At 38.7% G+C, this 27,002-nt stretch overlaps 1 protein-coding gene across 3 annotated transcripts in view; it reads left to right on the plus strand.

The window, feature by feature from the left end:
* Positions 1-378: 378 nt before the first annotated feature.
* AKAP11 (A-kinase anchoring protein 11) overlaps positions 379-27,002 on the plus strand; it is a 49,742-nt gene continuing 23,118 nt past the window's right edge. For 2 of the 3 annotated variants that reach the window (XM_016205418.2, XM_016205420.2), the window contains exons 1-6: positions 881-964; positions 16,286-16,395; positions 20,406-20,522; positions 23,541-23,588; positions 25,122-25,256; positions 26,430-26,697. In XM_016205418.2, coding sequence (XP_016060904.2) covers positions 16,336-16,395; positions 20,406-20,522; positions 23,541-23,588; positions 25,122-25,256; positions 26,430-26,697 — 628 coding nt within the window. In that variant the 5' untranslated portion in view covers positions 881-964; positions 16,286-16,335. Of the gene's footprint in view, positions 395-880; positions 965-16,285; positions 16,396-20,405; positions 20,523-23,540; positions 23,589-25,121; positions 25,257-26,429; positions 26,698-27,002 lie in introns of those variants that run through there. The other variant, XM_016205419.2, reaches the window with a different exon arrangement.

Genomic DNA, 27,002 nt, shown 5'->3' on the forward strand with positions numbered 1-27,002 from the left:
ACAGACGCCCTTGAGGAGACTGCAGCTAGGCTGGACCAGCCTCTCCGGCTCTAAGTGGACACAGTCACACCGCGGCTGTTCGTGCGGGGCTCGCTTCCCTCCGTGGCCGCGCCCGTGCTTCCCGATTCCGACACGGCGGTCAGATGTCGGGGTGCGCACTAGGGCCCGGAGACCGCTCGATGCTAACTTTTGCGGGCGGACTGGGCCGCAGGCCCGGAGCGCCGTGAGTGGTCCTCCGCGCGATGCTGAGGAGAAGGGGCGGAGCCACGCCGGGAGGATGAGCCGCGCCGGAGCGGCCAGACCTGCAGGGGCTGCGGCTGCGGAGAGGGCCCCGGGCATCCGAAGAAAGCAAAGCTCGCTTGTGACGAAGGCGGAGTCCAGCTGACCCCAGGCGGTAAGACTGAAGGGTCGAAGGAAAGGAAGCAGGGCCTGAAACCAAACCTACTGAGCGAGCAAAGGCTTGGGCATTTTTGCCAGAGGAAAGGGTTAAACGGTTTCCAAGGTAACGGGTCAGGAAGCGCGCAAGACCTTCGCGGCTGGTTCGTAGGTCGGCCTCAAATTTAAAGCTCCCACGACTGAGCGGAGTCTGGCCAATGAAGAGGCCGCCTCCATGTCACGTGACTGAAGGGCGCTTGCTGCCGCGGAGCACGTGGGAAGGCTTTTCCCTTTGCTTTTTCAAAAACCCACCCACTTTTGCGCGGGCTTGGTCACGGGGTTCTTCTCGCGAGAGGTGCGGCACCCTCTCGCGAGAGTGAGTGGGAGGTGTGGGGACTAGGTGGTGGTGCTGGCTGGCGCAGCGGCGACGGAAGCCGGGGTGGGCAGGACGGGGGCGGGCCGCGGGGCGGGGAGGGGCGGGAGGGCTGGGGGCCAGTGCGGGAGGGGCGCCCGCCTGCTCTGCGGCTCGCGCGCCTGGTCGTTGCGGGCTGGTGATATGCCTGTGAGCTGCGGAGGCTGCGGTCCTCAGGTGAGCCGAGCGCGGATCCGCTTGCGGCGTTAGCTGCCGGTGGGGTGTGGGGCCGCGATGGATGGAGTGGCCCAGTTCCGGCGCCCCAGCCCTCCGCCTGTCCGCAGTCCTCGCTCTGACTTCGGGGCTGCTCCGAGCTGCGCCTTCGCCTGGCGGTGGGAGGAGGGCGAGAGGAGCGGGCGGAGGGAGGAAGCCCAGGGCCGAGGGGGTGGGTGTACCGGGACTGGAGACGAGTCTCACTGGGGTCCGGAGTGTGGCGGCGGAGCCGCAGCGCTGTGAATGCCAAGTTCAGTTTCCGTCCGCAGGGTGGTCTTCGTAGCCGTTACCTTGGTGCGTGGCGGGGCGTGCGCTTAGTTTGTGTTAGTGGTGCACCTACAGGAGAGTGTGCAGGAGGGAGAGGACGTTGCAATTTGTCCCCGAACAGCCGCAGCATCCTTTACTGTCAGAACCCTTGAGCCCTGGAACCAGGCGCTGCCCAAGTCTGACAGAAATGGAAGCCGTCAAGCAGCTCCTCAGAGTGTTGAAATTGATATTTTCTGTCACATTTTTCTCTAAGGCTGTTAGTGGCCTAAATGCTGGGCATCCATATTCCAAATGGATTGAGTATATGTCTATTATTCCAGGCGTCTAAGCTGCTTCATAGAAAAACATAGCTATTGACCAAAGTATTAAAAACGTTGGCAAAATGACTATGGGGATAGAATCTAAACCGCCACCCTGTATGACTTTGTAACAGTTCTTTGCTTCTGCTTATTCTGTTTTCTAAAGCATTATTAAACTGAAGATGATGTAGCTTAAGATGGTAAGGAAATTTCAGGATGAGAAATACTGCTGAGACATCTAATGGCCTTATTGCAAACACGAGTTAAAAATTCCAGTTCTCTTTTCAGTCCCTTGCAAAACATGTAAGTTTTCCTTAGCTTCTTCCCACCTTGTTAGGGATGTTATAGTGATTGATACTGATTTCGTTATGTGTGGAAATACTCAGAAAATAAAGGGTACTTGATAGTGCAAAGATGGTTTTAATGTCTTATTTACCATTTTAGAGTAAGTGGAAGCACAGTTCCCACCATGATTAGTGACATTTAAAATAGTGCAACTTAATGACTCTTTAAACACGGTCACTTTTTTCAAGTAGTACCCTGCCTGGTTTTCATACTTTTTATGTTCCTTCTAGTAGCACTGCTGCAAGGGTTGACAGTGAATTTCACTGTTAGTTGCAGTTGTAGCAGAGCAGTTTATGAGGCATCAGAGAATGTAGGGCAGTTGGAACAAATGGGATACCAAGCTGGTTACCAAACTGGTAACTAGTGGTTAGTGTATGTACCCACATAACTGCTGTATTGATAAGGACTAGTGATATATCCCAGTTGTTGAGGATATGGTACTTGCCAAAGACCCTGAACCACACTGAGAAATTCTCTAGCTTCTGAGCTCCTGGGGTAAGTTTAGAAACTGAAGAAGTCTTTGCCTTTTAGAGGTAAAAGAGGAAGAAGGATAATGCATTTAATATGTATTTGTGTATATACATATAGAGGAAGAAGGATAATGCATTTAATATATATGTGTGTATATATTTACATATTTTAATTCTAGGAACTTGCCATCTGAAAAGGAAATCAAACCCAATCAGGTGATACATTATTGCTCATTTTTAGGGAAGTTTTCCCTTACAAATGGTCGGTGAAGTTCTGTCAATATTTGGAAAAAATGTGAAGAACTTAGGAAGTGTCTTTTTGAGAATGGTAAAAAGAGAGCCATCTACATTAAAGAAATTCTCTCCCATTACATATTGGCAATGGAATTTCCAATTTCAAGCTTTTAGGGCGTATGTATTAGTTGTTTTGTCTTGCCTTGGAAAAGTAATTGAAGTAACTGTGCTTCACGAAGTTATTGAAAATAATTATTTAAGTGAGCTGAATTTGTTCTTTTTCTGTCAAGTCACCTGCCTTTTAGTAATAAAATTAACCACTTGGAGGGAACAAAGGATAGGGGCAGGTCAGGAAAAGATACCAGTTTAGCCTGGGCTTGGGTTAAGGGTGTATAAACTGGTGAAATGGGGAAAGGAAAGAAAAATACTTTATCAGTAAAAAGCAGACCAAACTTTTACATATAAAAGTTCATTTTATTTTAAAATATTTACTAGAAGTTGAGGCATTTGAAATACAGGATGGGGCAAAAGTTGGTTTATAGTTGTTTGCATGAAAAATATTAATAAATAATAATACAAGCATAAGCTCTGGCCCTTGCCAGTTTTTCTCAGTGGTTAGAGCGTCAGCCCTTGGACTGAAGGGTGTCGGGTTTGATTCCTGGTCAAGGGCATGTACCTCAGTTGCAAACTTGATCCCTGGCCTCAGTCAGGGCTAGTGTGGGAGGCAACCAATCATTGTGTCTCTCTCACATCGATGTTTCTTTCTCTCTCTGTCTTTCCCTTCCTTCCTTCCAATCTCTCTAAAAAGTTAATAGAAAAAAATATCCTCAGGTGAGGATTAGCAAAAAAAAACAAAGCAAAAAAAGAATAAACTTCTTTGAGTACTCATAATTGTAGACCTACTTTTGCCCCACTCTGTATATAGATTAGAAATGTGACAGGATAAAAGGAGAAAAGTTAACATTTTTGGATTAATCCGAGAATGTTTCATGGGAAGAAACAAGAAATGATGTAGTGGCCTGAAACAGAGAGGATGTTTACTTGAGTGAAAATGAGGTATATTGTAAAGAGTTTGGGTTTTGGAATCTGGCTGGTCTGTTAATATTGCTGAGCCTCTTTCCTCATCCTGAAGAGAGTTAACATACCTCAAAAAGTTATTGTGAAGCACATAGTAGCCGCTTACTCAGTGTGTTTTTTTTTTTGACCCTTTTTCATGGCTTGAGGTTTACTTGGCTAGGAGGAACAGAAACCATTTGAATTAACTTACTAAAAACGGCGATTGTATGACAGCTGGAGGGCTGCCTCTGAAGTCTATTGCATGAAGTCCACTCCAGCTCAGTGTCCTGGGAACCAGAAAATCTTCAGGGGGTTAGTCTTCCAATTTTTCTCGGGGAATACATGGTTTTATATCTCTGTTCTTCTGTTCTCTGCTACTCTATACTCTATGTCTGTTCCATTTTTTTTTTTTTTTCAGATTGTCCCTCTTTAAAGTTCTTGGTTTCTGCTTCTGCATAACTTTGGTTTGCATAAAGCTTTAATTTGTCATGGTGCCAACAGCAGACTCACTTTGATATTACTGTATGGTTCTCAACACATACCTCTGTGTCTTAATTCTGAATTTCTGAAGAGAGAATCCGATTGGTTAGGTACCCACTTCCAGTCCCTTTGGCTGAGGTTGGGGGAAGATGGGGATGGGAAAATAGAGAGGAGACTTAGGTGTGTCTCACAGTTTGTACTGTTTTAGACTGGGTACAGAAAGTTCTCTAAGAAAGGAGTGTGGACAGGGAGAAAATGAAGGGTACCTCTGGTGTATTTAACATCCTACAGTTTTGAGATTTTCCCCTAGTACTTAATAGAACTTGCTTTCAGCAGTGTTCTCTTTCAGAACAGATTCTCCTAGGTGTACAATTTAGGGCAAATTATGTAACTATTTTGTGCCTCATTTTCCTTATATGTAAAATGGGTATGATAATAGCAACTTCTGTTGTAAGAAATATGAATTTTGTTTAACACCATTTAAACAGTGCCTGACAGGCACAGTGTAAGGATGTATATATTATTACTGAGTATATACTCTGGCAGGTACTGTGATAAGGGCTTCTACAGCATGCAGAGATGAAAGCATATCATTTCTGCCCTGGCTGGTATGGCTCAGTTTGAGCATAGTCTGGTGTACCAAAAGGTCGCCAGTTCGATCCCCGGTCGGGATCCTTGGTCAGGAGTTTAGAAGTCTATTGATGACCACTTTATACTTAAAACTATTTCTTGACTTTAATGACACTAAGTTCTTCTAAATCTACCTTGCTTGCCTTTTAGATTGCTACATATTTGTGGTTCTTTGTTTAGCTGCCCAGAAACTCTTTATTATGGTTGTGCCCTTCGATTCTTTCTTGATCCTCTGTTCTTTTCCAGTCTCTAGGGTCAGTTTTTAAGCTCTATATATGCAGGTGATTCCTAGAGTAACATCTCTAGCTCTGACCACTCCAACAAAATATGTATTATTGAAGTGCCTTTTGAATATTATATTGACATCAACCACTGTCTTTTAGTTACCCTATAAATGTCAAAGGTTCCACTTTTCTTCTAGCTCCCCAAGCTTGAAATGTTAAAATTATCTTTCACACTCTTCTTTTTTTATGCCTTTTATATCTTGTAAGTTAATAGGTTCTGCATGGGCTTGCAGGATGCCTCTTACGTGCAAGCACTGGACCATCTGCAAAGCAGATCCATGCATTCATTCCTGCTACTGGCAGCTTAAGGTAGAATGTTATTACTGTTTGCAAGAGCTGCCTAAATGGCCCGGCCGGGCGTGGCTTAGTGGTTGAGCATCGACCTAGGATCCAGGAGATCGAGGTTCGATTCCCAGTTAGGGCACATGCCGGGGTTGCCAGGCTCAATCCCCAATGACTCTCTCATCATTGATGTTTCTGTCTGTCTCTCTCTCCCTCTCCTTTCCTCTCTCTGAAATAAAGATATATATATATTTAAAAAAAAAAAAAAGCTGCTTAAATGCCTTTTCAGCAATATACTCTTTAAGTCATGGAGTCACAGATGTCACTGATAAAGAGAAATGTGTTCTTCAATTAAAATTCTGAACGTATTTTTTGGTTAATAATAAGCTTGTAGATGGGGGTTCTGTATAAGCTTAAGAACATGATTTCAACTTCTAGGCAGCATATTCACATTGAAAGCACAGCCTCAGGATTTAAGTTTTTGTTTTGTTTTTAAGTTGTGTTTATTGTTGGTGTACAGGGAGTTCTGGAGTCATAGCAGTTCACATTAATACTTTGTTAATTAGGCCCATGTTATTATTCTAAATGTCAGTTACTGGCAAGGTTCAAACATGCTTTAGAAGTGGATTCCAACCTGAAATACAGTTGGGAGATCAGTAACTTTTCTCCATTGAAGGCTTGAGAAAACAAAGGTGGCAGAACAAATATCCCTGGATTAATTTTTCAGCAAGTCATTAGGTAGGTGACCCCAACTATTTTCTATTTAAAGATACCACTCTTGCTCTGGCAGGTGTGGCTCAGTTGGTTGGAGCATTGTCCCATACACTGAAAGGTTTTGGGTTCGATTCCCAGTCAGGGCACATACCTAGGTTTCGGGTTAGATCTCTGGTTGGGATGCAGACAGGAAGGTGGCTGACCCCTCTCCCTCCCTGCCTCCCTCCCTGCCTCCCTCCCTCCCTCTTCCTCCTCCTCCTCTCCCTCCCTCTCTCTCTTTGTCTCCCTCCCCCTCCCTCTCCCCCTCTCTCTCTCCCTCTCTCTCCCCCCTCTCTTCCCCTCTTCCTCTCCCTCTCTCTCTTTTCCTCTCCTTCTCCTCCTCTCTCCCTCCCCCTTCCCCTCTTTCTAAAATCAATAAGCATGTCCTCCGGTGAGGATTAAAAAGATATCACTCTTCCTACCAAATGTGCCTCTGAAATTCACCCCCTCGATTAAGTTTTCCTTTACCTTATAGCTTGTTCAGCTCAGTAAATTCATGGTTTTATATTATGGTTCAGGCCTTTGGGGAATGCAGATATGAGTAAGGCATAGCCCTAGAATGTAAGCTCCATGAGAATAGGGACATTTCATTATTGTATCCCAATCACTGTTGCTTAGACACTGAGTTGAATGTTGTTAGTACTTACAATCCAATGCACAGCATCCAGTTGTATAAATTTAACATACTTGGGCACTGTAGTCTCAAGTGTTGAAATAGAGCAGTGACACTTTGTGGATATTTGGCAATGTTTGGAGACATTTTTAGTGCTACTGGAATCTAGTGGGTAGAGGCCAAGGATGCTGCTAAATGTCCAACAATGCACAGGACAGCCCCCACAACAAAAAGTTATCTGACCTAAAAAGTCAATAATGTTGAGATTGAGAATGTATGGAAAATATAGTTTTAACATCTTTTCATTCCATCATCTCTGTTATTTCTGGGTATACACTTACTGTGTTGACTTTATTTCTCTTGGTTATGGGTCAGATTTTTCTCCTCCTCTGCACTCCTGGTAATTTTTTTATTTCATGACAGCCAGTAAGTTTTATGCTATTGCTTACTTGATTTTGCTGTATTCCTAAGAGTGTTGGATTTAGTTGGGGTGCACAGTTAGGTTATTTGGAATCTGTTGGATTGTTTTGAGGCTTCTCTTTAAGCTTTGTTAGATGAGTCCTGAACAGCCTTTAGTGTACTGCTGACTTAGTCCCCCAAGTAACACAATTCTTTCTGAGGAATCTGTCCATTGCCCAATATATCACAGTGTTTTTCCACTCTGATTGGTGGGAGTGCAAAGTATTCTAAGCCCTATCTGACTCCAAGTATTGTTTAGCTTACTGATCTTTGGTAGTTATTTTCCCAACCTCAGATACCCAGCACACAGATTGGTATTGAGCCAGGGACTCTAGGGGAACTCATCTGCACATTTCTAATGCTCTCACTCTTTCTGAGCTCTCTCTCCAGTACTCTGTCCTACAAATTCTAGACACCTTGGCCTTCCCAAACTCTGATCTCTGTCTCTGCAGCTAGGGGAGACTGCCAGATTGCTTGGCTTTCCTCTCCCTGTGTTGTGACTTGGAAGTAGGCTCATCATAGCCTTGCATTGCCCTGTTCGAAAATCAATGTTTCATATATTTTGTCTTGTTTTCTTACAGTTATATTCAACAGTATATTAATTTTTAACACTTGGCCACTTGGGATTTGTCAGATTGTATATTTGGAGCCTTTATTCTAAATATTTCCCAGATATTATAAAATCAGAAATTATTGTAAAGTCTTAATTGTATTTTCTCAAATAATTCATTAAATTTACCCATTTAAACATTTAAAGGCATACTTTGCACTTATAAAAGGATTACTTTTTATTAATTGAGCAGATGTTTGAATGCTTACTGTGTTAGAATGCAGGTACAATAAAACACTTTTGTCTTCAAAGAATTCACAAAAGGTGATTGCTACTGTTTGGGCAAGGAGATGAGCCAAGCCTTCCTGAAGGAAGGGAGGCCCTTGAACTGACGCATGAAGAGTCATTAGCAGTTCATTTGATGCAAGAAAGGGTAGATTTGAGGGACATGTAGGAGGAGGATGGGTCAGGATTTGTTGATTTACTAGATGTGCTAGTCTGTAGGGATTGAGGGAAAGGTCAGTTTCTAGCTTGGCTTACTGGCTCAATCGTTTTACTGATTCTTCCTGATACAGAGAATGCAGGAGTTGATTGTTTAGAGAGTTTCATTCAATTTTTGAACATACTAATTTTGGAGTAATTGGGATATTTAGTCGGAAGTACCTAACAGAAAATTGAATATAGGGAACTGAAACTAAAGTGCACAAAGTATACTGAAGACATATACATATTAGGGAGTTATTTGCATAGTAAAAAGTTGTAGAGATAAAGTATCCATGGAAAACGAAATAGAATGAATACCAAAGAGGACAAGGTTAGAAAATATTAGTATTTGAATAACACATTATGAAAGAATTTAGGGAAGGTGACTAATGTAATGGCTGGGGAGATAGACAAGTGTTTCTCAATTAGAAACAACACTGGGTACTTGTTAAAAATAAAGATTTCTGTTTTCCATGTAGACCTGAATCTGGACCTTCAGAGGTGAGGGAAGATGTTAGAAGTAAGCTGGTCCTTATGTGTACTGCAGTTTGAGAACCAGTGCAGTAGGAAGAGAGTCAAGATAAGACAATATTGTTGATGGAAGACTAGGAAGGCATTTCAGAGACTCCTTGGCTTGTTTAAGTCAGGCTATAAAAAGGCCAAGAAATAGATGATGTTGTCTTGAATATTTCTTAGGCCAGAGGAGAGGAGGAAAGACTTGGGAAATATATATATTTTTTCTTATGATAAAAGAATGTTTGCATATCCAGCAAAATAAAACAATATTGTATCTACCCAGATAAAAACCAATGTTTATATGCATTTAGTATATGCTCTCTTTTATATTGTACATAAAAATACACACACGTAGTAATACAGATTTTACATAAAATGAGGATAATGTGAACATTCTGGAACCTGCTTTATTTTACTTAATAATCATCTTCCCATATTATATGACATTTTATAACATTAAAAAACAATTTAGTTGTCATGAGTGACCACTATCATGAATTTAGTCTGTATCTGTCATATTTCCTAGGTGTGTGTAAACACATACATAGGTGTGTCAGAGTTGCATTTGTAATTTTTCTTTTAATCACAAGTCGAGAGCACACTGTTCACACTGTTCTGTAACTTGCTTTTTCCATTAATATTTTGTGTACATGCTATCATATCAGTATGTATTGATTTAACGCCAACAGCTGGGTAATAGTCATATGAATATGTTATAATTTATTTTAAATGATGGACTTTTAGATTATTTTTAGTGTTTTATCTTATTTTGTTTTAATGAATGTTCTTTCACATATATCTTAGTGAATTTTGTAAGTATATATGTAGAATAAGACATGAAATCGCTGGGTCAAAGGATAGGTGTAACTTATTTAGAGTGTTGTATCTTTGTTGTCTGTACCTTTTTAGTTGTTTCTTTGCTTTCATTTGTTTCCTTTTGCATTTTGTGATGTTTCATTTGTTTTTGTTTTTTGTTTTTTTGCATTTTGTGATATTTCTTAAAACTTCCTTGATGTTCCAGTGTTTTTAACTATTTATTCTGCTTTTTTGCTGCTTCTAAGGGATTTCATAGTATTGGTTTTTTTAAAAAGTGATTTTAGAGAGAAAAAGGGAGAGGGATAGAAAGAAACATCGATGGGCTCCCTCCTGCATGCCTCCTACTGGGGATCAAGTGAGCAGTAACGGGCATGTGCTCTGGCTGGGAATCGAACTGGTGACCTCTTGATTTATGGGTTGACGCTCAAATACTGAGCCACACCAGCGGGGCCACAGTATTGTTTTTCTATCCTGTGTCTTTCCTGAGCTCTGGCAGCTCACTTTTGACTTGTTTGCCTTGTCCATCTATACTTTCTTGTCTGTGATCTGCTTTAAAAAAATGATTTAGGTTCACTTTCATTTATTTGACTACAGAGAAACACATTTAGTATTTTCCTGGTTAGCACTCTTGTTTATTTATTCAGAATAGGCCACAAATCAAAAAAGCATTAAATGAAAAGTTTATTATTATCACATAGAGATGTCCTAGGGGAAAATACTATATTTTTGCTCCTCTCATGAAATCTGTCTAAAACTGCATTTTCTCCAATTATATAAGATGGTGAGAAAACCCTCCTCTACTACTCTTTCTCTCCCATCTGTCTTTGCATGATTTCCAAAGTGATTTTGTTCCTTTACTTCACCAGAAGTACAAGTCATTTAATCTCATGTTGCATTCACTTTTATGGTCTCAACTCCACCCTTTTAGGAGTCAGAGAAAGTAAAGGTTGCTTTGTGTGCCTCTCCTGTCTGCCCTTCCGCATTCTTTTTAAATGGCTGTCATTGCCATCTCAGGAATGCACACTAGGCTATTCAGTCACTCTCCTTTTTCTAGCATCTTGAGTGCTGCTTATTTTTCTCTCTTATAAAGTGTGATGAACAGCTTTTCAAACCTTTATACCTGGGTGCTAGAGTTTGAAGATTTGGATTTGGGAAATCTACTGCTTGCTGTGTGGGCTTGGACAGATTGCTTAATTTCCCCTTGCCAGCTTTTCTCATTGTAAAATTGGATTACTACTCAGTCAGTCCTAAGGATTAAATGAGATGTTAACATAATACTCTCAGCAAAGCACTTGGTGCTTTATAAACTTTAGTTAGAACCCTAAATCATTGTTTCCAGAATCATTGTTTCCTTTGGTGATTCCCAGAAGTAGAATTTTTGCATCATAGGGTAGGAATATTTTTTAGGGTTTTGACATCGGTTTCAAAATTGCCCTCCAGAAAGGTGGTGTCAGTTTACTTGGGAGTTGAGAGTTTCGCTTTTCTGGAGCTCTTGTGTTGACCTCTATATTGCATGTCTTACGTGAAGTTTGAGGCCAGTCAGTTTGTTTCTAAGGGCTTCTGGCAGTTCAAGAGAACTCTGCGTGGGGGGAGCAAGAGTGAGTTGGCTTGGGACAAATAAAAGGATTATTTTCTTGCTTTGGCCACATAAATCTTTATATTTACACTGTTTTGATAATTTTGGTCCTCTTGTTCATTTTACTCAATAAGTAAATATTTTAATTTTTCTTTTACCTATGTTTTACAGTTTCCAAAGTGCCTCATGTAAATTATTTTCCATTTGATTTTCATAATACACTTGCTGGGTAAGTTGGGTAATATATCTATTGAGGAAACAGATCCAGAAATATTGCAATTTACCTAGGGGAAATAAAGCTAATGGGAGGTAGAACAGGAACACAACTGGTACTTTTCTGAATGCTGATGTATCACTCTTTATCTTGTGCTGTTGGGACCTCTGTTTCCTTTCTTGCAGTCCTGCTTTAGTTCTAGTCATTGATCAAATTTTATTGTTAGAGAGACCACTAGGATTTATCTTAGTTCAGGATAGTATACCATCATAATTCTTTGTCTGAAAATTAGAATCTAGTAATTTCTAAAGGATGGCGTATGTGCACGTGCACGCACACACACTTAGTTTTACCTCTGTAGTATAAGAATATAAAATTAGAACACTAAAATTTTGTGGTTTTTATGCAGTTCTGATGGGACTAGGTTGAAGTTTCCATATAAGTTTCTTTATAATAAAATTTATGTTGATAACAATGTCATTAAAATTTCAACTAGGTAATTCTTTCCTTTTTTTTTTTTTTAGTTTTCACCTTAGGATATGGTCACTGATATTTTTTAGAGAGAGGAAGGGAGAGAGAGAGAAACATCTATTGGTTGCCTCCCGTATACCCCCTAACTGGGGATTGAAACTGCAACATAGGTATGTGCCCTGACTGGAACTGAACCCACAGCCTTTTGGTGTGCAGAACAACTTGCCAACTAAGTGAACCACCTGGTCAGGACAATTAGATAATTCTTTATAAGATCAGTTTGATTGAAACTAATTAACCATTTCTTAAATCTTTTTTTTTTTTTAAATATATCTTTATTGATTTCAGAGAGAGGAATGGAGAGAGAGAGGGAGAGAGATAGAAACATCAATGATGAGAGAGATCAGCTGCCTCTTGCACACCCTGCACTTGGGATCAAGCCCACAACCCGGGAATGTGCCCTGATCAGGAATTGAACCTCGATCTCCTGAATCATAGGTTGATGCTCAACTGCTGAGTCATGCTGGCCGGACCATTTTTTAAATCTTTATTGATTCAAATTTTTTAGTTATTTAGTGATTTAGAATTCAGTTCCCATTCCCACTCTTTACTATAATAAAACGTTTTCCTGCCTTGTTTTCCCCATATCCATAGCATCTAACGCAAGTAAATTTTGAATGAATGAGCAAAGTACTGTCGTCAAATGTTGGTATTGAGTGGGTAATGCTGAGTTGATTTAAGATCTCAAAGATACTTTATTAAAACATTGATAAAAAGTTAATACTTAGTTTTAGAGTTTCTCCCAAGGGGGGTGTGTGTGTGTGTGCACATGTGTGCATGCACATGTTTTAAGTACTATTTATCATTGAATTTGGATGTTTTTTGAACTTTAGTCATTGGTATGCTGTTAAGATTACTGTACAAGCAATTAGTATTTGTTTATCTGATTTTAATTTGATATGTACAGATTTCACATTTTAATTTGTATATTATCAAATCTGTCTGCCCATGAAATATGAATGTGTAGAGCATTCACAGTTGCTGTAAGGATAGAGTGACTTTGGGGAGACAAAAGGGCTGTAATCTTTTATATTTTAAAAGGTTTTTTTAAATATTATTGAGGCTTTCAAGTATTTTCTTTTTTTAAAATTTATCTTTATTGTTGAAAGTATTTCAGGTGTCCCATTTTTTCCCCCTTTGGCCCCCTACACCTCACTCCTACCCCCTCCCCAGGCCTTTACCTCATTATTGTCTGTGTCCATGGGTTATGCATATATGCATATAACTTCTTTGGTTAATCTCTTCCCACCCTCCACCCCCTTCCCTCTTTCCTCTGAAATATGATTGTCAGTTGCCTGCGTCAATATCTCTGGATCTATTTAGTTTGTCAGATTCTTTTGTTCATTAGCTTCTTCTTAAAGAAGACCCTTCAACATTTCATGTAGTACCAGTCTGATGGTGATGAACTCCTTTAGCTTTTTCTTATCTGTGAAGCTCTTTATCTGACCTTCAGTTCTAAATAATTGCTTTGCTGGGTAATCTTGGTTGTAGGTTCTTTTCATCACTTTGAATATTTCTTGCCACTACCTTCTCGCCTGCAGAGTTTCTGTTAAGTCAGCTGACAGCCGTATGGGTGCTCCCTTGCAGGTAATTAATTGCTTTTCTCTTGCTGCTTTTAAGATTCTCTCTTTGTCTTTAATCTTTGGCATTTTAATGATGATGTGTCTTGCTGTGGGCCTCTTTCGGCTCCTCTTGTTTGGGACCCTCTGTGCTTCCTGGATTTGTAAGTCGATTTCTTTCCCCAGGTGGGGGAAGTTTTCTGTTATTTTTTTCAAATAGGCTTTCAATTTCTTGCTCTCTTTCTTCTCCTTCTGGCATCACCATAATACAAATGTTGGGCTGTTTGAAGTTGTCCCAGAGACTCCTTATACTATTTTCATATTTCTGGATTCTTTTTTCTTTTTGCTCTTCTGGTTGGGTGTTTTTTGTTTCCTCATGTTCCAAATTGCTGATTTGATTCTCAGCGTCCTATACTCTGCTGTTGATTCCCTGTAAATTATTCCTCATTTCAGTTCGTGTAGCCTTCCTTTCTGATTGGTACTTTATTATGTCATTGATGATCTCACTAGTTTCCTTAATAGTCTTACTAAGATCCTTGAGCATCCTTATAACCATTATTTTGAACTCTGTATCTAGTAGCTTGCTTGGCTCTATTTCATTTAGTTCTTTTTCTGGAGATTTCTTCTGTTCTTTCCTTTGTGACATGTTTCTTTGCCTCCAGATTTTGGCTGCTTCCAGGTGTTTGTTTCTATGTATTAGGAAGAGCTGCTATGTCTCCTGGAATTTGTAGAGTGGCTTTGTGTAGTAGGCGTCCTGTAGGGTCCAGTGGCTCAGCCTCCCCAGTCACCTGAGCTGGGCCTTCTAGGTGCTCCCCTGTGTGGGCAGTGTGCACTGTCCTGTTGTAGTTGAGCCTTGGTTGCTGTTGGCATCACTGGGAGGAATTCCCCCCCAGGCCAATCGATTGTGAGGACCAGCTGCAACTACAGCCAAAGAGCTGCTGTGCTGGAGACACCCCTATGGATCAGGATTTACTTCAGTGGAGCTTTGGTGTTCACCAAGTGTGCCCCTTGAGTGTGTCACTCGTGGATGTGGTGGGGTTGTAATCCAGCGTGGTGGAGTCTGACCACCAGGTGCACTGTCTCTGGGGCCTCCAGGGAGGTGCAAAGTCATCCTGTGCCTGTGCCTTGCCCAGGGCCACCCAGCATGAGCTACACAGCAACCCTTAGTTGGCTGCTACTTGTGCTGGGCTTGGAGGTGTCCAGGAGAAGCCAAGCTATGAACCAGTGCAGGCTGCCACTAGTGCCAGGTGTTGGGCCACTGATCAAGAGGTATGGGACACACTGAGGCCAGCTGCTCTTTGAGAGATTTTAGGAAGTCCTGAGCCTGAGGCTAGAGAGACCACTTGCACAGAAAAGCCACTAGTAATGGCTTGAATGAGCTTGCAAGTAGGGAGGGCCGGGGCCTCCAGGAATCACCAGGCAGGGCTAAAGGTGTGAGTAAGGTGCTGGAGATTCAGAGAAGGTGCCTGCCTGCCGGTTATGTGGGGGGAGGGCTCACCAAAGGAGCAATGACCTCTGCCAGCTCATTTGTCTGGGAGAAAGCTGCCCCTCCACCTCTTGCCCTGATTTCAGACAAGTTAGTTCCTCCCCGAATGTCCCAGTTTCCTTTCAAGCTGCTGCCCAGAGCTGGAGCTTGGAGGGAGCGAGTCTGAGTGAGTCCATGGGCTAGCCCTTTAAGAGGAGCTGCCTGGGACTCCCGCAGCCTCTGTGTCACTCAGTGACATTCCCCACTGGTTTTCACAGCTCGAGGTTGTGGGGACTTCTCTTCCCTGCCCTGGGACCCTGAGCTGGGGGCCAGTTGTGGGGCTGGGACCCCTCGCTCTTCCTGGATACCTTCACCACCGAGATGACCCTTCCGGGCTTAATCCGTGGCACCAGGTGTGGGCTCGCGGCCGAATCTTTGTGATTCAGCCCTGATCCCCCTGCGTCTCTGCCCCTCCAACCGATCTCCTTACTTTTTCAGTTCCCTGGTTGTAGGACTTCTGTTCAGCCAGATTTCAGGAGTTTTTGAGTGATGATTGTTCTGTATTTTACTTGTAATTTTGATGTGGTTGTGGGAGGCGGCGGGTACCGTGGGTACCTGTGCGTACCTGTGCCGCCATCTTTTTGTCTCTTCACATATTTTCTTATTTGCAAAAAAAAGGGCAGTGAGATTGAATGATAAGTGTAAACTACTTTATAATAATTTTGAACCTAAAAATAAGCATTTTGTAATAATTTGGTATCTTATTAAGGAACTAATTTTAATATATTTTTCAACTATTGTTGGAATTGCTAAGTAAATTTTTTTTTTCTATCTTTATTGATTTCAGAGAGGAAGGGAGAGGGAGAGAGAGAGAAATGTCAGTGATGATAGAGTCATCGATCGTCTGCCCCCCCCCCCATACACCCCCTCACTGGGGATCGACCCCGCAACCTGAGCATGTGTCCTGACCGGGAATCAATCCATGATCTCCTGAATCATAGGTCGACGCTCAACCACTGAGCCATGCTAGCTGGGTGCTAATTAAATTTTTGTGGTTCAGCATTTTTGTTCATTTTTTTTTATTAAAAAAAAAAGACTATATTTTAGTCCAACTGGTGTGGCTCAGTGGTTGAGTGTCGACCCATGAACCAGGAGGTAATGGTTTGATTCCCAGTCAGGGCACATGCCTGGGCTGCAGGCTTGATCCTTAGTAGGGGTCGTGCAGGAGGCAGCTGATCGCTCATCATTGATTTTTCTCTCTCTCTCCCCCTCTCCCTTCCTCTCTCTGAAATCACTAAAAACATGGGGGGGAAAATGACTATTTTAGGGTTATTTTAGGGCAAAATGCTTGCCTGAGTGACTAAAGTTAATAAATTGTTTTTCTATTAATATGTATTCTTTAGGTGTTTTATGGATTAACTCTTCATTCATCACATACAACAGCAATATAGTTATGGCGACCTTCCAGACTTTCAGAAACAGTCACATGAAGACTAGAGCATCTGTCAGAAAAGTAAGTTCTCTATATTAGATTACTTTTAGTGATAGTTGTAGTAAAAATGTTGTTTTCTCAGTGCTATTTAACTTATTTCTCTTTCTTCTATATTTCATATAGACTAGAAGTTAGGTATAAAGGATTAATTAGATTCAGGTTAAACATTTTTGGCAAGAATACATTATAGGGTGATTTGAAGGTAGAATTTCAGGTTTTCTTATGATCAGTGATGCAAAAATTGATCAACTCAGTAAGGTAGTAACTGTGCCAGAACTATTTTCTATGTTTTAGTTAGCAGATAATCTATGGGATGATACTTGGTTGTGTGCAAATGTCTTATTCCCCCCTCCCCCCCCCAACAACCTTTCATCTAATATTTTTGGCATTTCTTGATCCTTTCCTGAATTTGTTATTTCCTGGAAATGGCAAAACAGTGATTTTCCTAATTTTCTCTCTTTTTTTCTTCTTTTTACATTTATTAGCTGACAGTTTTCTTAAAGAAAACATTTCTGTCATCAATCTTAGATGAGCTTCGATATCTCCTATAAAGGCAGGGTAAATGCCCTTTAATTACCAATTTTCAGGTTATTGATTTAGTAGAATAGCCACCTCCAGTGGTGGCAAGTGAGTTTATTCCTCTCACTCATTTGTTTATTTGTATTGTTCTGGACTCATGGATTTAAAAAAAATTCTGTATTTTCCAATCCTTTATTTATTTATAGTCATTTATTCATTCACTCATTTATTTGTTTGAAGTTGCTTAAGTTATCCCAAACTTGGCCCCTGGGAACCCCTGCAAGCTGGTCCCTATGTCCTTTTGTCTCAGGCTCATAATTCTTTGATTGCTTCCTTGTTTCTACTACAACACATTGACCCCAGTTTCTCCTTCTACTTTTCCTTCCTCAGACCTGGAATTGGCTATTTCTTTCTCTAAAGAACTCTGAATAATAATCAGAAACCAACATCTGGGAACTGGGAGTAGGAATGCTCATTGCTTCTTCAGTGTTATGAGTTTATATTGATAGTTGAAGTTCAGATTTCACATTTTAATTATTTTTTTTTGAGTTCATGTTCATTTCTTAGCCTGAAAACTTCCACTCATTAATGAAAACAGAATCATTTAAAATTTTGAATATTTTCAAGCCCACAGAAAAGTTGAAGAAAAATACAATGAGCACCACATATACTTTTTCACTTAGATTCACCCTGTTAGTTAACGTTTTATCATAATTATTCTCTGTGTGTTTATGCACACACGCACACATACATGCACACATACGTACATACTCACTCCACTTTTGTTCCTACATGCAGACTTAGGGAAAAGCTCAGAGACTGAAAAATCTACATCTGTAAGCAGAGGGTAGGGAAAGACTGAAGAAAGAAGTAGGTCACTCCAGTCCAATAATTAACAGAGTTTATTAAGGGAAACATAGACTCATCTTGTGCTGTGTCAAGAGGAAGTAGATAATCTCTGTGGTGCTTGGCAGGCACTGAAGAATTATGTAGAACAGGGCAGGATGGATGAGGGTACTGGACAGGCCCCAGGTAAGGGAAAATGCCTTTCATGCTTGTCGGGACAGGGCAGTGGCCTGTACCAGGAATCAGCACAACGTGGGAAATAAGAGGAGTTAGATGTTTTTGAGGAGATTTATGGGAAGCAGTCTCTCTTCTGGATTTACAGGGAGCAATCTCTGTTCTGGCCTGGATCTAATATAACTCAAGGGTCCAGTAGTGGTCATATCAGGAAACAGTCTCTCCTCCACACCTTCTGAAACCATATGAGAGTAGGCTGCAGACATTATTTTACTTCTCTTCTGAATATATGTCAACAGGCATCTCTTAACATCAGCATCATTACATTCCCTCAGAAAGTCACTAATTCATCTAACATGCAGTCCATATACAAATTTCCCTAATTGTCTCAAATATCTTTGTTACTTTTCCCTTGCCTGTCTTCAAGGATCCAATCAAGGTTCACACTGTATATTTGGGTAATGTGTCTTGTTTTGATCTCCTGCAATCTAGCCCATTTCAGTGGTCTAGAAACTTTCCTTATGACAGCAGATCTTTGGAAGTCTGGACCATCTGTCTTGTAGAACATCTCCATATTCAGAATTCATCTGCTTTGCTCTGTGATTAGGTTTAGCAGGAACCTCCCAAAGGTGATATGGCCTTTCCGCTCTCTCAGATCGAGAGACGCCAGGCTTGACCAGGTGGTTAAGGTTGTAGTAATCTCCAATATAAAGATACATAATCCCTTTGTAATTAATAAGTAACCTGTAGGGTGATTCTACGAGACAGTGTGAGTATTCTGTTCCCCAGTAGCTTGTAATCAAGTGGATTAGGATACATTGATGTTCCTTTCCTAAATCAGTTATTACATGGGGAGTTACAAATGGGATTTTCTAATTTTGTTATTCTGTCCATGCTTAGTCAGCACTCTTCCCTTACTCCACTCTTTTTTATAGCTTTTTATCTCTCTCATATGTTTAAAAAAAAATTTAGTTGTTATAGTCTGTTATAATTTTTATTCTTTCAATGCCCAAATTGTCCCAAATTAGGCCAGTGGGAATTTCTTCAAGTTGGCTTCCGTGTTCTTTTGAAATGATGTAGTCAGTCTCTGGGCACTTCCTTGCATTCTGTCATAATAAGATGTTTTAGCCACACTTCATACTTTCTCTACCTCTGATCTGTAATGAACCATTCCCCAACGAGCTCTAGTTCTTTTTATTGGCACATGGTATTTAGAAACCAAAACCTGGGTGCTGGGAATGCTCATTGTTACTGAGGGTCATTGCTTCTATGATCTTTCAGTGGAAAAATATAGTACATATACTTAAAGAACCTTGAGTTCATATTGATAGTTCATATTAAAATATAACTACATTTTTTTCTTAACTGCTTTAATTTCATACTTGTATCTCTTAGATGGAAGATTTTCACTAATTTTCAGTTTATCAAAATTAACACACATTTATTGAGTTTATATACAGGGTGGGGCAAAAGGTTCACAGTTCATGTGGAAATAATACAGTAATTAATAAATAATAATACAAGAATAAACCTCTGTTTAGTATACTCACATCTGTGGTATGTAAGGTATTGAAGTGTAGGGAAACAAACTGAGTTAAATACAATTTTACAGTCTTTGGCCTCAGTAATTTGGTTTAATGGGTAGGAAAGACAAATACATAATGAAAACAGTAATTATAATATATTGTGATATAGATTAAGTGACCTTAATGTGGAATGAATACTGTAAGAACTTTGAGAGAGATTTATTATGACCAAGGGATGGGAAAATCTTCACAGTCTTGGGATGGGTAGGATTTCTACAGGGGAAGACTGGGGAATAAGGATAGTTCTGATAGAAGGAGCAGATCAACAAATTACCAGGAGAGTAAGTTAGAAGGAGATTAATGGTCTATTTATGTCTGATTATAATACTCATTATTTTCTTTATGTAGCTTTTCCCTCCCTTTGGTACTTAGTACTTGTCACATCCTCTCCTGCCAAATCTGGAATGCCTTCCCTCACATTCATCATATAGCTGCCTTAAGGTCCCTGAAAAGCCTTATTTGTGGTTATAAGTTTTTTCCCCCCTCATAACCAACTTTGTTATGAGAGTAATCACTGTTTTTAGCATTCCTTACTGTAGCTTCCACAGTGTCTCATTCCTTATATAAATTGTTGCTTCTGTTCTGCCAATGACTTAGAAATCAAGTATGCAGTCCGTTAGGTTTTAATGTAGGCAAGAGTAAGTGAACCGGTGTGAGGGCCCCATGCTCTTCCAGTAGGTTGAATGCCTGGGTTATGGTGTGTGTGTTTTGAGAATGTGGAACTCTATTTAAGCAATTTGTTCTTTCTTTCTCTTAGCTGAATTGAGTTCTGTATTTATGAAAAGCTATATAATATGCCAAATGAATATTAATTGGAGAGTTACTCTCCATTTAAAATTAGACTAACTCCTGGATCTTTTATCTTATCCTAGAATTAAATCAGTTAAGAATATCTTTTATTTTCAGAGCTTCAGTGAAGATGTGTTCCAGTCTGTAAAGTCTTTATTACAGAGTGAGAAGGAACTGTGCAGTATATCAGCAGAGGACTGTTTAAAGCAGGATGAACATGCCAGTTTGACTGAGGTTTGACGTGTTACTCTCTATACCCTTTCTTAATAAAGCACAATGTATGTTCATGCATTTCCGTAGAACTGCATTCCTGTTTTTAAAATGCCTAAAATGTTTACATATTAATACATGCATGAGAAGTACCTGTTTTGTGTGTGTGTGTGTTTAATCTTCACCTGAGGATGTTTTTTTCCATTGCTTTTCAGAGAGAGTGGAAGGGAGGGAGGGAAGGGAAAAGGGGGGGTGAAAGGGAGAGAGAAACATCGATATGAGAGAAACACACTGACTAGTTGCTACTGGCTGCCTCCTGCATGAGCCAGACGGTGCGGCGGGGTGGGTGGGACAAACCCAAAACCCTTTGGTGCTTGGCCTGACACTCTTAACCATTGAGCCACACTGACCAGGGCAAGAAGTACCGTTATTAAATATGCAGTAATGTAATTATCTTAGTGTATTATAATGAGCACATTTAATTCATTGCACAGGCCTTATTGAACATTAGACAGACAGTGCTGTATCAGATGATTCCTACAATATTCAGTAATTAGAACTTTAATACTGAAATTTTCTACTGTGAAACATGAAATACATACTTAGTTTTTATGATTGTTTTTTGGGTTATTGTTAGTTTTCTTGATTGTTTAAATTCAGTACTTTGATTCAGAATGAAAAAGTGCTAAATTTATTTTGAAATTAAGATATTTACTACTTGAAGGAAAGATATATCACTTGCTCACCTGTTTTGCTGCTATGTCAGTATTTCCTATCTTTAAATTTTTAACTGTAAAAAGGAATATTTTATTCTGCAATATAACCATAGTCCATTAACACATTTATGACATAAAATAAGAGAAATAGAATATTAGGTCATTGAATCTGAAAAATAAGGTATTAGGTTGTTAATTAAATTTTTTTTTGAAATTAGTGTTCTAATAAAATCTTTAGTATTATTATGTTTGGGAATGATTTTCTTTCCTATTCCTTGAGAAACTATTTGAAGTTGTTCCATAGGATAATGAGCACACCTTTGAGGCCTACAGTGTTCTCTCACTGGAGCCTCTTCTTTTTGTATCAGCTCATTTCTATGGCTCTTGACCATTATTTTTTTTCCCCTTTTTTACTTTATTTTCATAAAGCAGAGTCAGTTGTTGCCAAGGTGACAAGTCTCCTGTGTCCTTTCGCCCTCAAACAGTTTTCCAGCCTGTATCTCTCCAGCTGCTTACATTCCTTGGTGAGGCCTTCCTCCATCAATGGAATCTGTAAGACTCTACAGGCATCTTCAAAACACCAAGTCAGCTTATTTTCTCTTCAGTATTCAGTAAAAGGAAATTTGAAAGTATAGAAGGAATTTCTGTCTCACTTTAGGGTGTACATATCCCAAAGTATCTTTTCGAAGAAAGGAAGGAAATTTGTTAATTGTCTCTGTTATTGAATGTCTGTGATATACTAGGCACTTTCCTCTACATTATCTGATTAACCCTCCCAACTGTGGAGAAGTTGTATTGCCTTAAGTTTTATAGATGAAGAGACAAGCTACTAGAGATTAACAACCTACCTAGACCTGTAGAAATTAACTGTAACAATTCTGTGAATTAAATAACCCTAATAAATCAGAATAAAGATCCTGAGGTAATTTAAGATTCTGACTTGCTTCCTAATGATCAGAAAGAGATCAGAAGTATATTGCATTGCTTTATATTTTAACTATGATATTTTCCATTAATTCCTAGAATTGATTATTCATATTGCTATTAATTTAAATATTTCATGTTTTTAGTCAAAGTACTTGCCTTAGTAGACAGTTTACTATTCTGTCTTGAAATGGAAAATATTTCTTCCAATGATGTCAAAGACAAAGGGAATATAAACTTTAAAATAATACTATTTTCAGGTTATAAAAGCAGTACATATTCCTTATAGAAAAAGAAGAAATAGCAAAAGCATAAAAAAAGAAAATGACTATCATTAATCTTATGAATGAGGAAAAAGCCCCATGGTGATAAAAGTGGAAAAAAATCTAATCACTTGTAATTCATCATCTTGAGTTAATCACTATAGTTTGATGTATCACTTTCCAGTGTTATTTCCCATGCATATGTTTTTAAAAATAAGGTTGAAATTGTGGGCATACTTTATTATTTTTCTGTAACTTGTCCTTTTTACTTAGTAATGTGACATTTCCTCATATCATTAGATATTCTTTAGAAATTTAATTTGTATAATCTTCTGCAGAGAAATCTCTGTATAAGGGCATTTATGGAAGTAAGTGATAATATCACAGGGAGTCAATAAGGAGGTAACCTTGAGGGCCTCTCCAGGGATGGCCTTTCTGAGGAAGTGACATATAAGTTGGATCTTGAAGAATGAGGTGGTGCTAGGCATGGAAACATCCAAGGAACAGAGATCCAGGTTGAGGGGGCGCTACTGTGAGGACCTTAGGCAAGTACATACTGGGCATATTCTAGACTCAGAAAGGGAGCCTATGTGTATAAATGAAAGTGAGAGAAGATTGAAGGCATCTAACCCAGAGCCTTGGGGCCTCAGTTCGAACCAAACTGGGAAGCTTGGAAGGCTTTTGACAGGCAGGTGACATGGTGATTACTGGAATCAGGTGCAAGAGAACTGTAGTAGTGCAGATGGGAAGTGTTGGCAGCCAGAATGGAGAGAAGTGGATGTGCGTGAGATATGTTTTGGGAGTAGAATCGATTGAGCATGCTAATGAAGTAGATGTGGGGTAGGTTGAAGAGCTGCGTTATGGAGCCAAACCTTTGGTGGAATAGCCTTTGTCATCATTTTTGAAAAAATTAATTGTTCTGTCCAAGACAGTCAGCATTTTTATTTAGTTACTTTAATTGAGGTCTAATTGACATAAAACATCATATTAGTTTCAGGTGTACCATATAATGATTTGATACTTGTATGCGACAGTATTTTAATGCTTTATATACTTTTTTTCTGTTTCTCAGCTGTTAGTAATCTAATTGAGATAAAATGTTAAAACTCAAATTAATAGAGCTTTATTTTTTTATTCAGGTCACATTTCTAGGTTTTAATGAAGAAACAGATGCTGCTCATATACAGGTATAGTCGATTTACTGAACTAAAAAAGACCATGAGAGATTATTTGGAACAAATTTTGAGATACGGAAAATTTGCCTTATTAACCAAAAACTTACACTAAACTCTTCTGCTTATCATCATTCCTGTTTAAAGTTAAAAGATGACATTTTGAGATCACCTTTTGAGTATGCGTTGGCAATTTTCACTTTTAGCATTTTCACTGAGTATTCTTGTTATGAAAAGCAGTTTTAGGTTAGGAGACCACAAAAGTCATTTATCTGAGAAGGTTGCAAATTGGAGGCTACCTTTTTTTCCATTCTGTGCCTAAGATAGAATGTAAGCCTTGTTTTTTAATTTCGATGGTTTTTATAATATGACCTCAACAGTCAGGCTCTTATATTTTCAATGAGAATTTAAATGGTAAAATAAATGAGATAAATTTAAATGATAAAATTTGTAAAAAGTAATATTAACCAATGCAAAAATTTTAGCCTATTTGATTTATGCAGGAATTTACAGAGGGGCTGATAGTTGAGATTAGGATCAGCAAAGGAAAGCTTCAGTCACATAAAGAGTGGTTGAAGCTCTGGTAGATTCGGAAAATAGACTTGTATTTTATAAATATAAAACTTAAACTTCAATTTCCGTATCTCAAAGAGCTCTGGTAAGCATTCTGTGTTTTGCCTCATGCAGTTTCTTAAGGTTTGTGATTGCCAAATGTTTCCTTTTGTGGCAGAAGAAGAAATAACACTATTTTTTTAGAAGAAGAAATAACACTATTTAGTTCTTTGTGAACAATGCATAGTAGGTGATAATGAATGAAAACTCTGTTGTGTGTCTTGATTTTACCCTTGGCTAAAGGAAATAGTTTAGGCAGAAGGCACAAGAGAGGACATATTCCTGAGAATGTAAGGCAGAGAGAAGAGGTATTCCAAAGTATTTCTCTCTGGTTCTACTTCTTCTTTAAGAATTACTGATAAAACCATAATTATAAAGGAAAGTACTCTGTGAAGGGTCAAGGACATTAGTAATTCCTTAACTGGGTAAAATATTTATATAGAAAGGCCAAATGAGGGGAAAAAAGCTATTTTCTTTTTCTTTACACCATTAAATTATCAGTTAAAGTCTAATATAATACTTCAGAGAGAAAAGGCAGAAAAATAGAGTTGTATTTTATAAATATAAAACTTAAACTTCAATTAAGTACAGTCTGTAAGAATCCTGTATGAAAAATTTCACAGTTTAACCAGAGGACTGCAGGTTGACATTTGCAGCTAAAAACTGTTAAGCCTAATTGTCATGGATGTGTGAGGTACCATGTAAAAAATGTTTGTAGCTTCATATTAATACGATCAAAAGGGTACAGAAATAGCAGGTATATTAAAATATTTTAGTACACTTTATTTTTGAATTTTTAAAAAAGTGGTTGTGTTTGATAGACTGCACGTGTTAACTGTTATGAACTGAAAAATTTATTAACCAGTAGACCTTATGATTTTTGGATGGGTCCCACATTATAGAAATCTTAACAAAAGTCTTATTGTTTTAAATTAGGATTTAGCTGCAGTTTCTTTGGAACTTCCAGATCTTCTGAATTCACTACATTTCTGTAGTCTAAATGAAAATGAAATTATTTGTATGAAGGATATAAATAAGTCACCAGATATAAACAGTGGTCCTCTAAATCAGGTAACTTTTATACCATTTCTAATGAGTTTTTCAGGGCAAATTTTGCAATGACATTTGATTGAGGGTATTAAACTTTTAAATGCTTGAAGTTTCTTTTTTTTAAAAAAAATATTTGAGGAAGTATGATTCATGAGGAATCTAACTCATGAAGCTTTGAAATCACTGAGGGTTAGAATAATTTTGGTTATAGCTTTAAATTAGAGTTTTCATGTGCAAAGTTTCATAAGTGGCATGCAAATAATTATTAATTTTTTTCTGAAAATTTATTTCTGGATTTCTTGAACTTCTAGCTTTTATAAGCAATAAGAATTTTTCCCCCTTTATGGCCAATTTCAAATTTATATAAATATTGTGCTATATGTTTTAGAGAACATACTTTAACTCATTTTCTGATTTAAAAAATTCAGTGTAAATTGGAAATCTGAAGATGTGTTCTTTAATTTTATAAACAAAAATGTTACCATTCCACACAGTTCCTTTTATAACATTCAGCTTTTAGTTCTTTACTATTGTTTTATTGAAAATTCATTAAAGAAAAATGTTTTGAATGTTTTACCTCCTAAAAATTGAATTCTAGGAGGTTTAAAATTTGAATTACTTATTCCATGTGTAAAAGACTACTGTGTAATTATGAGGTCTACACATAAAAGTAGAACTGCTTGCCTCATTTCCTTAATTATAATCTTCATTTATACTTACTTTGTTTTGTTTGCTAGACTATAAGAGGTGAGTAGCTCTTATATTTAGGCTCTAGTTTTTTGAACAAATCATTTGTAATATTTACATTTTCCATACAATTTACATTTGTATGGAAAAAATCTGATGACTTGTATTAAAGCTGTAAACATTATTGTAAATTGTAATACTAGGGAAATTTACGTAAAAGAGGGGATTCTTCTCTTATGATGGGAGAGAAGGTGATAACTGTGCTGTGCACTAAGGAAAATGGGATACAAAAATAGAATAGTATCTGGTTCCTGCCTTCAAGCAGTTTATAGGGTAGTTGGTAAGTTAGGTGAATGATTAAGAAAAATCATTCAGGATGCATGTATTTCTTTCTTTTTTATCCCTCCCCCCCCGAGATTGTGTTATTTCTAGGCTTTATTTACAGGTAGTATGTTTTGTATGTATAATATGTTTTGAAATTAAAATATTTTTATCATCTTTCCCAAGAGTCATCATTCTGGAATGCTTTGTGTCATGAGAGTGTCACCACCTACATTACCAAGACTCAGAATTGATTTTATCTTTAGTCTCTTAAGTAAATATGCTACTGGTATAAGATACACCCTGGATACATACTTGCATCAGAAGCGCCAACTTGAGACCGCTAATGAAGATGATGACGAAACTAACCAGTCAGTGTCATCCATAGAGGATGACTTTGTCACTGCGTTTGAGCACTTAGAGGAAGAAGAGACCTCAAAACCATATAATGATGGTTTGTTCTTTACTAGATTACTTCTTTATATAGGGGATTCAAGTTTAAAGTTCAGTTTTTAAAGTTTTAAGGCCAACTTACTCTATTGATGTTTATTCTTTTTCACCTTTTTCCTAATTGTCCAAGGAATTACTTTTCTTGAGATTTTTAAGTTCATTGCTATCTGGTTTTTAGTTTTGCCATTTCTGTTCTTATTTTGGTAGTACAGTTTACCTTATTATCGTAAGTGTTTGGAACATAGCTACGTTCAAACTTGACAGGAGTTAGCTGGCAGAGTCACCTTGTTAGTGTTTCTAGCACATGTG

The sequence above is a fragment of the Miniopterus natalensis genome, chromosome 2, assembly GCF_054644295.1.
Source record: "Miniopterus natalensis isolate mMinNat1 chromosome 2, mMinNat1.hap1, whole genome shotgun sequence".
Taxonomy (NCBI): domain Eukaryota; kingdom Metazoa; phylum Chordata; class Mammalia; order Chiroptera; family Miniopteridae; genus Miniopterus; species Miniopterus natalensis.